Consider the following 14784-nt stretch of genomic DNA (forward strand, 5'->3'; position numbering starts at 1 on the left):
AGAATAAACAGAGAAAAACCAGAGGGATGGAAGACGCTGTGTTGACATTTGTAGAAGATCTGACAAAGAATGACTTTGATATACTAATTCTAATGCTTCAGCTGCCACCCGGGATATCGATAGGAGGGGTAACAGAACAATGGGGCCTCACCGGCTGCTGGTCCTGCTTTCTAGCTTCATCACTGGGACAGTGCATCGGAACTCTCTTAGCATCAGATCCCTTATCTGAAGTTACACTGGCAATGTGAACCTCGCAGGACTGCCAAGTAAGAGCTCACAGGGATTCCCTCCTATTGATATCCCGGGTGGCAGCCAAAGCTAAGGTACCTCACCAGATCACAGATTCGCCTTTGTGTCAGATGCTGTACTTCCTTGTCTATTTTCCTTGACTTCTGGCTATAACAGAACCAAAGAAATATATAGAGCCCTTCTCTGCATTAGAATTAGTTTTTTTGTCAGATACTTGGATTCTTTACTCTGTTTTAAAACAAATCAAGGAAAGAAAATGGTAGTCAGTACGGCATAGACAGACTAGTAATAGAATTCCATCTTAGATCATGCACAGATGTGAACTCCTATTAGGGAAAGGTTTCAGCATCAGTGAATCATTTTTCATTCTCCCCTCATACAGTTAATAGAACAAAGACAGGACCAAGTCCATGTGGCTGATTTGGGGCAGAATACAATTCCCCTTTCAATTTGCAATTGCTCCTGGGGTATCCTTGGCATTTTGCAGTGACACAAAATTGCATTTACGACCTTCTTGAGGGCGTTTCAGCTACCAAGACCCTAAAATGTCAAGTACAACTCAGCTGTTCTCCTAAAATTTCCACTTACAGTTTGCTTGTTCCTGAAACTGATTACATACAATGAATTGGGGGTAGGGAGAGTACTTGGTGAAAACTCTTGGGAAAATTAATACCCGCTGTTGTACATGTGATAGAGTAAAAGACCTTCTGCCTTCCTTAGTAAAGGAATAAATTCAAGTGGGTTAAAGTAGCTCTTATGGCCAGAGCCTTGCAGCCCATTCTCTGCCTAGGTGACCTCATCCAAAGCATTTAGTTTCAGGATACCATATGCATGTCACAGGTACTCTCAGAACATAGTGACATAGTCATCCTTCTATTTATAAGGCTAGGGGTCCTTGTCTTTCCGGGTGAAGTTGTTTTCTTTCTCTGAAAGGGTGCTGGTCTAGCTCTACAAAGGAGCAGTCATTATGACTGAGTATGTGCTGTTCATTGAACAGAAGCAATGTTGCTGTGTAACCTGTGTGTAATGAATTGCTCCCCTTGTCCTGAGAGCAGAACACCACAGTCTCCTGGCTCGTTCACAGAGACACTGAAACCAGGGAGGACTTTCCAGGCCATCTCTTAGCATAGGGATATAAAGAAAAAAAAACATATTGCCCTCATCTTCCAAGGGTTCAATTCCCTGGTCATATAAAGGGGGCTAAAATCAAATTGGTGTGAACTGACATTACAGATTTGCATTTATGAGCAAAATGAAAGAAAGCATCCTCAAGCCATTGGGTTTTTTCCCATTGTTCCACAACTTTGTGTTTTTGTCTTTAAGATGTTGCTAAACTCTGTTGAACGTGTCTGTGGTAAGAAGGTTAATTGACCTGTGATAGTAATTCTTAATGACTCCCAGACGTAACTTAGCAATGTCTAGAGAGATTTTGATTTTCATAAGTAGGATAGTGCTAGATGTTCCAAGGAGGTAGACCTCAGAGGTACCTGATGATCATCCCACAATTTAATAATCAGTCTTCTACAACTACAGTCCAAAGCCCTTGCAGTATAGAATGTCAATAGTTCCAAGGTTGGCAAACTCAGATCCACATGCTTGCCATTTTTAGCCAGAGGAAACATTTGAAAGCTTTAGGTAATGGTCATTTAACAGCTGTCCAAAAAGACACCCCCTCTTCACACAATCACACATGTGCACGCACATGCGCACACACACACACACACACATTCACACACACACACGCACACTATAACTGAGTCACGTGATTAGAGAAGAGTGAGAGACTCTAAGGAGCTGTCACATATGAAGAATCCCCTGTGAAGGAAATTTATCAGTAATTCATGACCTCCCTGAAGAGAGACAGCACTGAACTCGATGTCACCATGCATGCAGTGCTGGGTAACTTGGCAAAAGTTGCACAATCTCAAAATCATCTTTTGAAATTTGTCTTTGTAACTTACTCATAAGACCTGTTTTTCTGGGTTTCCACGAGAGTGCAAACTGCACACCCTCTGTGGTTGACTCGGAGCAGTACGCAAAGAACGGTTCAGATGATAATTGAAGTTATTCTAAGGACACAAGGCGAAGCCACCTCTCTTTCCCTATCAGTGCCTGCTGTCTGCTTCTCCTCTCACCTAGTTTCATATGCGTATATATTAGATTGCATGCTATCCAATGATATTCATCAGCTGCCAATGTTGAAAACAGCACAAATGGACACAGCCCTGCCTTTGGAAGTTTCCAATACCCATAGGGTGAGTTCTATAAGCATATTTAATATCTAATGGTTGTTCAAAGTTTGGATAGCCAAATGGAATATAAAATTAAACTTTAGAAGGCCGGATCCTATGAACCTTTGAAAGACAATAAAACAAAACCATGACTCCACTGGTCTCTAGCATGAAAGCATTTCCTGACACAGAGGGATGAAGAATGGAGAATTTCATTTGGATCATCACAGAAGATGAACCAATAGGTAAACTTCTAATAGTTTTAAAGGCTACCAGTAGCTTCCATACCACCTAAGCCATTTTTCTTTGAAATGAAAGAAAAATTAATTAGATTATCACTCAATTAATAGTTACTCATGACACCTTCTAACTGCATAGAAATGAGTTAACAAGTCATTTACCCAACAGCATGTTCCATATGTGTTGATTCCCTGGTAACCAGAAGAGGAATGCCTACCCAGGGATGCATGGAGCCTCAGCAAATAAACTCACTGTCATGGCCTCAAACTGTCAGTTCCACAAAACATCCCATTTCTTCCAAAATCTACCAGCTTTCTATATAGGAAACATTTTTGAGTAGAAACATTCTTGTTTGTATAAACTAAATGTTCAAATAGAAGGTTTGTTTTCTGTCCCCTCCCCAATTAAGTTGCTTAAAGGTGGAGGAAAATTTGATTGTGACATTTTTCTGTGCAGAAAGAGGATTTTCACACTAATCTACCAATCAAGCTCAAATTTCTGTTACAACCAGAAAAGAAAATGGATGGATTTTTTTTTCCTTAAGGAGCTAAGCATCTACAAACACCACCCTTGTGATTCAGTCTCCCCACCATTTACCTTCAGGTCGTTCCTTGCTTTCCACTATGCTCTCTCTGCCAATCTCAAAAGGAAGATGTACCACCATTCATGACCATGTGTACATTTTCCCTGAACACCCGAGCATCGTTTCCATCTGCATGAATCTGCATGCTCCTGCCAGGTGAAATAGCCATGGTCACGTTCCCGTTCTGATGGGCTGGCCTGTGTTGATTAACCATCCCAGATAGTGAGGTGGACCTAACATCAGCACGGCTAAATGGCTCGAGCTATCAGAGTGTTTGCACTCTCTTGTAGAGGCTCTGTTTCTTTTCTAATCTCCAGATGAGCCTCTGGACCACCCATGGTGTTAGAGCAGCTTTTCTCACCCTCAGTTGACACCTACGGAAAAGGGTGGACTGTTGATTCTTTTTTATTTTCCCTTCTTGCCTTTTCCTGAGTAGCCTTCACATAGCACACAGTGGGGAAACAGAAGGGGAAAATAGGGCTGCAGGGACTGAGTTTGAAACCTTGCCTTCCTAACCACTCTGGAAAGCAGTGTGGCGGTTTCTCAGGAAATTCGGGATCAACCTACCCCTGGACCCAGCAATACCACTCTTGGGAATATACCCAAGAGAGGCCCTATCATACAACAAAAGTATATGCTCAACTATGTTCATAGCAGCATTGTTTGTAATAGCCAGAACCTGGAAACAACCTAGATGCCCTTCAATGGAAGAATGGATGAAGAAAGTATGGAATGTATACATATTAGAGTACTACTCAGCAGTAAAAGAAAAAAGGACTTCTTGGATTTTGCATACAAATGGATGGAAATAGAAAACACTATCCTGAGTGAGGTAAGCCAGACCCAAAAAGAGGAGCATGGGATGTACTCACTCATATTTGGTTTCTAGCCATAAATAAAGGACATTGAGCCTATAATTCACGATCCTAGAGAAGCTAAATAAGAAGGTGAACCCAAAGAAAAACATATAGGCATCCTCCTGAATATTATTAACCTTCATCAGGCAATGAAAGGAGACAAGAGACAGAGACCCACATTGGAGCACAGGACTGAAATCTCAAGGTCCAAAACAGGAGCAGAAGGAGAGAGAGCACAAGCAAGGAACTCAGGACCGCGAGGGGTGCACCCACACACTGAGGCAATGAGGATGTTCTATCGGGAACTCACCAAGGCCAGCTGGCCTGGGTCTGAAAAAGCCTGGGATAAAACCGGACTTGCTAAACATAGTGGACAATGAGGACTACTGAGAACTCAAGAACAATGGTAAAGGGGTTTTGATCCTACTGCACATACTGGCTTTGTAGGAGCCTAGGCAGTTTGGATGCTCACCTTACTAGACCTGGATGGAGGTGGGTGGTCCTTGGACTTCCCACAGGTCAGGGAACCCTGATTACTCTTTGGGCTGATGAGGGAGGGGGTCTTGATCGGGGGAGGGGGAGGGAAATGGGAGGCGGTGGCAGGGAGGAGGCAGAAATCTTTAATAAATAAATAAAAGAAACCTTGCCTTCCTGACTGCTTGCCTCTCTCCTCTCTCATCAGCGTGTACTAACAGCATGTTTGACCTCTGTCTGAATGAACACAGGGGAAAGTACGAAGGTTTGGGAACTCTGATATACCTGTGCACCCCCAGGACCTTGTTTGTACAGCTCTGGGCTGTATCTCAGGACAGATTGTCTCGGAGCTCATCCCCTACCCTGTAAGGTCAGGACGCAGTGCAGATGTGTAAGGCTTCCATCCCCCACCTGCAATGGGCACAGAGCATCATGGATTTATGACTTGTACTTAATTCTTCGTGAATGACATCAGCTTAGCCACTTAGACAATAATGCTGAGGGAACTTCTTCCAGTTTTCCAGAAAGGGGCACTCTGGATGAGTTCTTACATCTCAGGAGACTCTAAATGAGGCTGGCACAAGGACTGTTCCTGCTCAACAGCCTGGAAAGAAATTGTGCAAGAGAACTTGTTCCATCTCACCCTTCCCTCCTCTGCTACTTCTGCTTTAACATTTTTGAATATTTAGTACTATGCTAATCTTTCCATTCAATGTCATTTATATTCTGCAGAAACCTTTACAGAAGTCATTTTTACCAATATTCAAAATAAATGATGGTGTCGTTTGGGACATTTGTATTATTTAGGATAATTTTAAACCTTAAAAACTTGTTTATGTTTTTGTTTTTTTCTCTATTGACTTTTTTGTTTAAAAGTAATGACAAGGTAAATACTGAATTGGTCTTTTGTCTTTTCAAATTCTAATTGTAGGTAGAAAGAGAAAAATAAGATTTCACTGTACAAAGGTTAGTCAGATTGGCATGTCATAATTGCATTGGTAGCATCTTTGGACATGGGCCAGGTACAATGTAGTTGAGACGGTGTTATCCAAAAATTCAAGCACAGAGGGTCAGAATTTGTGTGTGTATGTGTGTATATAACCAGTAATAATATATATATTTATATATAATATATATTAATATATATATAATATATATATTTTTTATTACTGGTCTACAGTTTAACTTTCTGGTTTTTCTCTTAATCTAAGCCTTCTGATCACAAATAATAGGTCTTTACTTGTGGCCATTCTGTATATGAAAAATGCCTCTGAACTTTAAAAGCAATGAGAAGACTTTTTGCTAAGTCTGGATTTTTGTAAGGATGTAATGGCATCATTTCATAAGGATGTGTGGGAGGGGGAAGCATGGGAACAGCGGCAGGTGAGCTAAGGAACTCTAAGGCAGATGAGATATTAAGGGGACCTTAGTCCTGTATCCTACTGCCTACCTTCCACCTACAGCTTTGTTATCTGCACGTTCTCACTCCACCACCCATCCCAGTGGTCTAGCCTCAGCTCCAGGCTCATCCTGATGCAAACCTAGAGAAATCACACTAATGCAGATTGACTGTAGGACAGCATTAACTCCGTGTGACATGGGCCAACTGTGCTGCCATACCATATCCAGGGTCAATGCAACTGGGATCAAATTCATACCAAGAAAGCTGAAAAGAGAAGTCTGCTTTCAGATGCTCTGCAGCTCCAAACCTCAGTCAGATCCATGAAATTCACAGACAGTGTGCAGCTTAGTTGGAAAGATTCTTGCTGCATTTGCCGTTGGGTTCAAGTCATTTCTCATATTAATGATACTGGCTACCGTTTTTCAGCCGTAGACACTCTCCGCTACATCTTAACAGTATTAGCAAAAACATTGGCTGCCTGTTATTATTGTATTTAATTGAAACTGAAGAACTAGCTGATGAAAACACCAAGTATGGGTTGGAAAAAAAATCTAACATCCTCAAGTATGTAGTCACCTGCCATATATGCCTCAGAGTATTTCATTTAGGAAAAAATGCCACAAACCCTTAACATACTAAGAAAACTGATTCTCAACACGAGATATTACTTTATATGCATAATTTTTCTCAAATGCATCATATTGGAAAGTATATTCTCTTCTCCAAAGGACACGGAGAGGAATAATCTTTTAACTTTATCTAGATATGTGATTAATAAATGTTGATTTGATTTGGGACATTTGTTTTATAAATATGTGTTCTTAAACTGGGCAGTGGTGGTGCACGCCTTTAATCCCAGCACTGAGGAGGCAGAGGCAGGCAGATCTCTAGGAGTTCGAGGCCAGCCTGGTCTACAAGAGCTAGTTCCAGGACAGCCAGGTAGGGTTGTGACAAAGAGAAATCCTGTCTCACGTGTGTATGTGTGTGTGTTCTTGATTATTTCCATATATGACTTTGATGGTAGAGTACTTTAACAAGCCATGGCAGAACTCCATGACAATCACTGAGGTGTCTTCCCAGGTCACAGTGGGTGAGTGCTGTGCAGTTGTCTCCTTGTCCCCATGTGCCTCAGTTCCATTTTATAGGAAGATCCTGCTGAGATACCAAGAAGAACAAGAAGACAGCCATGCTCCTGGAACTCCTCCCAGCTTCCCTCTCTAACTTTAAAAGGGAACAGTTACTAAGTGGGAGACGCAGCATCACTGTTTAAGGGGGAAGCAACAAACTGAAGGCCAAGGCTTAAGGGTCTAAATCATCTCTCAGCTAACAACTAGGGGATCATTTCAAACTTCACTTAGCCCTTTTACAAGCTGCTTACTTCCTCATCTATAAACATATGAGGCTGGACTAAATCTCCCAGGCCTCTTCGAGTTCCCAAACCCCATAATTCAGAGTGCCCATAAAGAAATAAATGTAACTCCGGATGCTCATTTTCCAAAAGTAGAGCAGTAAAGGATCTGGTCTATTTCATTAGCAAATACCAGAAAGTACCCAGAACTTTGTGGGTGCTTAATAAATATAAAACACTGATTTTACCTTTCATCTGCAAAATAGGGTGAGTAATGCACTTAATTCCCAGAATTTCATGTGAGAAATAATAAATGAGAACAAAGCACTTTTCAGATAATGAAGTAATTCAAACAAGCTGCTTTAATAGGTCTGAGGTCCGGGTGGATGGCGCAAGAGTAAAGCGCCTGTTTTATTATTACATCTGTGGAGCACAACAGGGTTTGCTCCACTTTAAGAAGAAACAATAATTGGCCTTGCTTATCACCCACATGCCAGTTTGGTTTCTATGCAAATGGATTCTTCATGTGAATTTAGCATTGATCGCTTGTAACCAAATCAAGATTTTATCTCCACCTGATGTCAAAAGGGACTTGGCCGGAGTAAACCAGTGAAGGGAAGCATTCCATCAGTGTCACAGGACTTTGTCTGAAGAAAAAGCTTCCCGAAATTACTGATTAACTGTGCAGATGAGGAGATTACAATTTTAATAATCCTTATACTCAGAAATGAATAAAATTCAGATATTGTTACTAAGGAAAATGATACATTGCATTCTGCTTTCATGGTGTATTTCATATTCCTAAAGCCTTTGTCTAATAAATTTTATGTATTTATTTTTATAGTGTTCCAACAAAAGGCAGCCAGAAGACAATCTGATGATGATAAGTTCTACAGTCTCCCCAAGAAGCCAGGTATTGTTGTTAAATTCAATCTATTTAATAATCTAAATAAGATTTGAAGGCATCTTGGGAATATGCATAAAGTCTCACAAGTCATATATCAACAACTGAGTTTGATTGATTTTGCTTTGAAGTTTGTATCTTATTGTAAGACAGCCCTGCCATAATGAAATCAATGCAATGTAATCAATTTAATTAGCAAAAGCAAAAAATATCCCTCGTCGTATTGCCTGTGGTGATGCTATCAGTGCACCAGGAAGGAGAAGTAAGACAAATTTCATACTGTGCATCAGAGCCCCTCCTTTTACGGATATGTAAAGTGGTGCCTCCAGTAGAATAGCTTGGGTATTTTTACCCAAGTAGAATTGGATCAATGGGCTATGAATGTCGAGCAAAAATCAAACCATTTCCCCAATATAGTCTTGTCTTGAGTGTTTGATTCAACACATTGTGAACAATAATTTATCACGCAGAGTAGAGCTAAAGACTACTATAGTCACACACATGGTTTGAACAGGTGGAACATTTTTGCTTCTAGTATTCACTGGGATATTGGTCTTTCTCAAGGATAGATGCTAGCAGACTATTGATTACAATTATTTTTCATTAATCGAGAATGAATAAATGTTCAAATAAAGAAAACTGACATAAAAGTCAGTTGACACCGGACTTAGGTAGCTGGCTTTGGTAATCTGTGCGCATATGCAGTGGTACCTTTGACATAACTTCAGTCCCAAATTATGTCACCTTGAGACTGGTAACAGGTAATTATTGAGAAAGAGACATTGAAATAGAACCATAAAATCGCTTCACTGCAGCCCCCATAGGCTGCCTCTCTTTTTGTGCCATTGAAGGGGCAAAAGTCAGGACGTACCAACTTTTAACACTCACTGAACAGTATTCAGCATAGACCCTCAGTGGACCTGCTCTTAGGATGCTGTGAGTGGTCCCATAACAGAGCTGTATTCTTAGATTAATGACTATCGCTCATCACTTCAAGTGGCATTTCTCATGGCAGCTAAGTTGTACTTAGATTGTTCTATTAGGATGCATGGTGCTTGAACAGAATACATGAGGAAGGTGAACCTCTACTCTTCTATGAACTAGTTAGACATACTGCTTGTACATTTATATGCAAAATACCACTCTTTAAAGGGCAATTCTCCAATTTTTTAAGCATGAATTTAATAATTTAGTCATGCCGTGGTTTAGATGTAAAATGTTCCGCACAGGTTCCTGGGCTTCAACACTTGTGTCCAGCTGCTATGTGGAGGCAACAGAGAGTGGGACACGTGGCTAGTGAAGAGAGATCATATGGGTGGGCTTTGAGGTTCATAACCAGCCCAACCTTTGGCACAAACTCTCTCTATACCTCTTGGTATTCTGAGATGTGGCGAACTATACTGCAAAGCCCTGTAATCACAAACTCATCTGCCTCGGCACCCATCCATGCTTTTCCCACCATGGGGAAACTATGAGCAAACAATAAGCCTGTTCTCCCTGCACTTACTTCTGTTGGGCATTTTCAACAAGAAAAATAATTAATAAGGAAAGTTGGTAGTGAAAGTCGTGTGCCTCTAGTAAACCTGACCATATACTTCATAAGCCTTTGGAACTAGGAAAAATGTGGAGGAGTTTAGGGCTGCAAGCCAGAGAAGCCCTGGAGTGCTATCCAGGGAGATTAATGAGACTTCCTGGTGGGAGTACAGAGACCATAAAGTTGATAGAAATACAGACAGAAAAGGCCAGGCTGGTGAGGTTTGAAGCAGAGGCAAGTGATTGAACTAGAGGATATTTGATTCATGAAGCATTCTGGCAAAGCAGCTACCCATATCCTGAAAATGTAGGTGAACCTGAATTCAAAAGTAATGAACTATGGTTGGTGGAGGAAATTTCGAGGCAAACATCATGTAGGTTGATGCATATTTACTCAGTGTCTTTAGCTGGGTTTACAGTAACAGAACAGAAAGGCTTGGGGAAATGACGGGCACAGTTGAAGAGGAGAGATGTACACATTGTACTGGAACAATAGAAGTGATGCCTTGGTGGCAAGACCCTACGCAACAAAGGCCTCCAAGTATAAGACTGAAACAGTCATTTTAACAGAGAGCTCCTGAAAAGGGGAGTTGAGATCCTGAATAGAATCTCATACCTTTAAATGGGTTCCCTTGAAAATATCTTCCTAAGGAAATGAAGTCACACAAGCACTTAGCAACCACAGCCATGATGTAAGTGGGCCAGCATTCATCTTGACCTAACAGCAAAATTCAGCATTATTTTTGCTGAATTTTGCCTAGAGCTGATGGTGTGACAGGCAGTAGAAAGCAAGAGTCAGAGTTATACAAGTCTGTGCTAAGGTTCCAGAATGGCCCTGAGGTCACATACTGTGGAACAGAGATCGAGTACCTCCATAGTAGAACCCCTAAGAAAGCTATATGTAGCTACACAAAGCTATGTGTGAAATCTAAGTTGGAATGCAGACCCAAGGGTGCTGGAGAAATAAGGAGTGTGGAATGTCTTCCAAAAGAGCCTGCATCCACTAAGAGGACCCAGGTCACATAAGAGCCCATGTGTGCTGAAAGCAGCTGATCGGTAGGAGTGGGTCTCTCAGCAGCTCCATGTGAAGCTGTAAGGTTTGAGGTTTGCCCTACTGGGTTTCAGTATTGCTTTGCTCACGACTTCCCTACTGCCCTCCCTCTCTTCCCTTTTGGAATCAAGTGCCATTGTCTGTTGGAGGTATCCAGCTTGCTCTTTGACATTTACAAAGGCTCACATCTGTGAGTTTGCCTTGAGTCTCAGAAGAGACTTTGTAATTGTGAACGGTATCCATACTGATGCAGCTTTTGAAGTTGGATTGATTGCAATTTGTGTTCATCAATAGCTACCAGCCAGTGGGGAATTAGGGCCAAATGTTACCATGTAAGTATAGAATGTTTCCCCGCATGTCCCTAATTGATTGTGCTGTTGGAGGAAACTGTAGAAACTTGAAAAGCTTGTAAAACCTGGCTGATGGAGGTAGGGAAGTTGGTATAGCCTTTGATGATTGGACACAACCCTACTTCCAGGCTAAGCTTTCTCTACTTCCCAGTTTTCTGAATTTATTGTAATAAATCATGACATACGTGTGTCCCCATGGCCTTGAGCCATGCTTCAGCCACCATGCCTTTCCTCCCATGATAGACCATGCCTCCTCAACCTCGAGCAGAAAATAAACCTTGTGTCTTGCCATTTGTTTCTGTCTGTCACAGTCACTAAAAGGTAGCTAATGTAAGGATGGATCATGGACCTTTGAAAGTCTGTTGTCCCTTTGCCTTGCCTTTATGTCTCTCAGGGAATAAATGTAAAACTCCAGGAGAGGTCTTAGTACACTTAGGAGCCCAAGAGTTCTTAAAGATTTAAACAAAACTGATTACTCCCATCTGGACTCCCACACATAACTCAAAGTTTTATAAATAATAAAGAGGGGAGGTAGGCATTTTGAGCTCTTTCGGAGAAAAAATTCCTAAGTATTTCTTATTATAAATTATTCAAATATCATAGTTATAATTCAGTTCTGTTAGCATTGGAGGTGAGATCTGGAAATGTCAGGATTCTCCTTTCACAGGAGAAAAAAGATGGTAGAGACCTGGGGAGCACCTGTTCTTAGCAGTTGGCTATCTGTCCGTCAGTTGGCCATCTGTCTATCCCACAGAAGGCAGTTTAAGAAGAGCTGAGGGTTTCCCTTGAACCTAGAAGGACTGATTTATGTTCCATGCTGTATACAAAGAAACAGTTTCCATGCTGGGATAAAAGGCTAGAGAGAATGGAGGAAGGAAAGACGTTTTACAATGAACCTTATTGATAATGCGGTGGTTTATTATTTTATACACTTGGTCATATATGACTTTTGCTTCAAAAAAGTGAATTTTTATTAAACTTTTTAAAGGCATCTCTGGAGTCTCAGATACTAAAAAAAAAAGTCATATGTTATTTGATTTTTTTTCGTTTTGATTGTTGGATCCAACTTATTTGTAGAATTTTAAATTAGTCACAGTAGGATATTCCTTTACTCTTAGACATCAAGAATTTACCAGAATAGAACAAAATATTGTGCTACTTCTAAAAGTAAAAGAACATCAGATCTTAAGAAGTTTTCGTTTTGTATTTTTTTTTCAAAATCTGATGACTGTAACCTCCAGGAAAATCCGTTTTCAGCATGATCAAAAATATAATTAGGATCATCATAAACATCCTGGGTAATTAGAAGGCATTTATATTATTAAGAATTTTCTTTAATGTAACAAAATGTCTGAGCAACCAAGCTGGGAGGCAGATTTATCCAGTCCATGGTTTCAGAGGTCTCCCTCCTTCATATAGGAATGATTGGGAGAGCAGAGCAGTTCATGTCATGGCTGCCAGGAAGCATAGAGAATGCCCTGCTCCTTCCAGATTTCCTGTACTTTGTAAAATTGAAATCCCACCCCTAAAACAGCACCAACACCAGAGGAGCAAGCATGCAATGTGTGATCCCGTGAGGAACATTTCACATTCAAACCATCCAGCCATTCTTCTTGACGCTGTTTTGGCATTATGGAAAAAAACTGCATCTTACCGTTCTCAGAGCATCCTTCAGCTGTCCTGGGATCTCATCAGGTCATAGAAAAACAGTAGATGCTTCTCCAATGATGATGTCTGTGGAGGATAAAGGAGAGAGGGTTGTGAATTTGTTCATGAGTTAAGATTTTCTAGGGGACCCAGAAGGCTCCCTAAGAAAGGGTTAAATAATGTATTTCTTCTACTGTGTACTGGAAGGGAAAAGAACACAGAAGAGCCCACTATTTCCCCCACGGAAAGCAAAAGCATTCCAGAATCTCTAAGGTGAAGATTGCCAAGGGGTTGCCAGGAAGTCTCCTGAGGAGCAGAAAAAAGAAAAAAAGAAAAAGAAAACAGAATTAATTGGCACCATTTCTGTGGGAACTCAAAGGAATTCCTGGACTCCTATTTTACATCTTGAGAAAATATGAAGGGAAAGCACTAAGGACTAGGAAGTCACAGGTAAAAGTTTTCATCAAAAAGCAGTTCTAAAGTCAATTTTCCCAATTTGGTTTCAAAATCCAAAAATGCCAAAGAATGATGCCACAGATAGAAAGTGCTTCCGGTCCACTCCATTTCTTCCCTGAGCCCCAGGAGCAGCCAAAGGCGTGTTCATCGTGGCTACAAACCAGAGGAATAGGTCTTGTTGGCATACTTGGGGCCTGCAGAGGTTCTGAAGTCAGAGTTATGCTAACCACACTCAGCAAGGACCGATTCATTTGTGAGAATCTCACTAGCATTTCTGTGTCCCTTGGGTGTAAGCCAAACAACAAACATTCCTATTAAATGAGCTTGTAGGTATCAGGCAAATGGTCTATGATCGAGAGGCAACTACTTCAAGGATATGGACACAAAATTAAATAATATTCTCAGCTCGCAGATTGTCTGTTTCCTAGACTTGTTTCTGTTGCACTTTTCTTTCCATGCCAAGACGAACTCCATTTTCTGTCTCCACTATTGTTTTACTGCAAGTAAGAAACACAGCAACCAATGAGCTGAAATATTAACAAAGAGCCTCCCTGATCATGACTCTCTCCCATAATCTGTGTATCTCTCAGTTAATTACTGGACCACATGAAGGATGTCCTGGTGCTGTACGTCAGGATAAACCATAATTTACAGGGGCATGTTGGTAAGCGTATGCCCGTCCTAATCAAATGTTTAGGGCAGAACCCCCCACACACACACACACACAGATTTAGATGAGCATGAGAACTTCCAATTTTTGATTGCCTAAACTTTATTCATATCCAGTATATAAATATAAAATTACATATATATTTGCCACATACAACTTTCACATTGTAATTCTTTCCATGTAGATTTTTTTATGTTTGATATACATTTCTTTAAAGTCATAATTCAATCTGAAAGAGTCTTCATGATAATGAGAATTATTTCAGTGTATTTAATAATAAATCACTAAGACATTGCTTAGTGACTTTGTGCTTGCCTTCTATGGGCTTATAGCTTTGGAACTCCTGGCACGGTCTCAGCCAAACTACAGCATTGTTGCAGGCCTGACTTTTGGTGGGGTTTGAATGCCCATGGAAAAGATTCAGTCAGGGCACATATTTTTATGTGTTCTCAGAGTGCACAGTGCTGGGCAGTTTGATTAATGTTAAATAATAAAATTGTCTTTAAGCAGGAGACCTGGGAAAGCATGGAAGGGATTACTCTTATGTGGGGAAAAGAGACCGCTGAGCCCCGTGGTGTTTCCGTCAGGCTGTTCTTGCCTGGATATATTAAATAGAAAAAAGGGAAAACTGTCAACATGTGGTCATTTGTACTCCATAAAAGAATAATGGCTTCAGCTGCCTTTTCCAATATAACTTATATTTTCATTTGTCATATTGCTCACAAAAGGGCATTTTTTTCATTGTTATAGTTACACCTGAAAAATTTTTGTTCAGTTTCTGAGTTCTTG

The 14784-nt window shown here is 40.7% G+C and overlaps 1 protein-coding gene across 1 annotated transcript in view; it reads left to right on the top strand.

The window, feature by feature from the left end:
• Positions 1-14784, top strand: part of Bank1 (B cell scaffold protein with ankyrin repeats 1) — a 218011-nt gene that overhangs the window by 179949 nt on the left and 23278 nt on the right. Inside the window, exon 11 of the mRNA XM_075981274.1 lies at positions 8229-8297. Within this exon, the coding sequence (XP_075837389.1) occupies positions 8229-8297 (69 nt within the window). The remainder of the gene's footprint in view (positions 1-8228; positions 8298-14784) is intronic.

This window comes from Microtus pennsylvanicus, chromosome 7 (genome assembly GCF_037038515.1).
Source record: "Microtus pennsylvanicus isolate mMicPen1 chromosome 7, mMicPen1.hap1, whole genome shotgun sequence".
NCBI classification, from domain to species: domain Eukaryota; kingdom Metazoa; phylum Chordata; class Mammalia; order Rodentia; family Cricetidae; genus Microtus; species Microtus pennsylvanicus.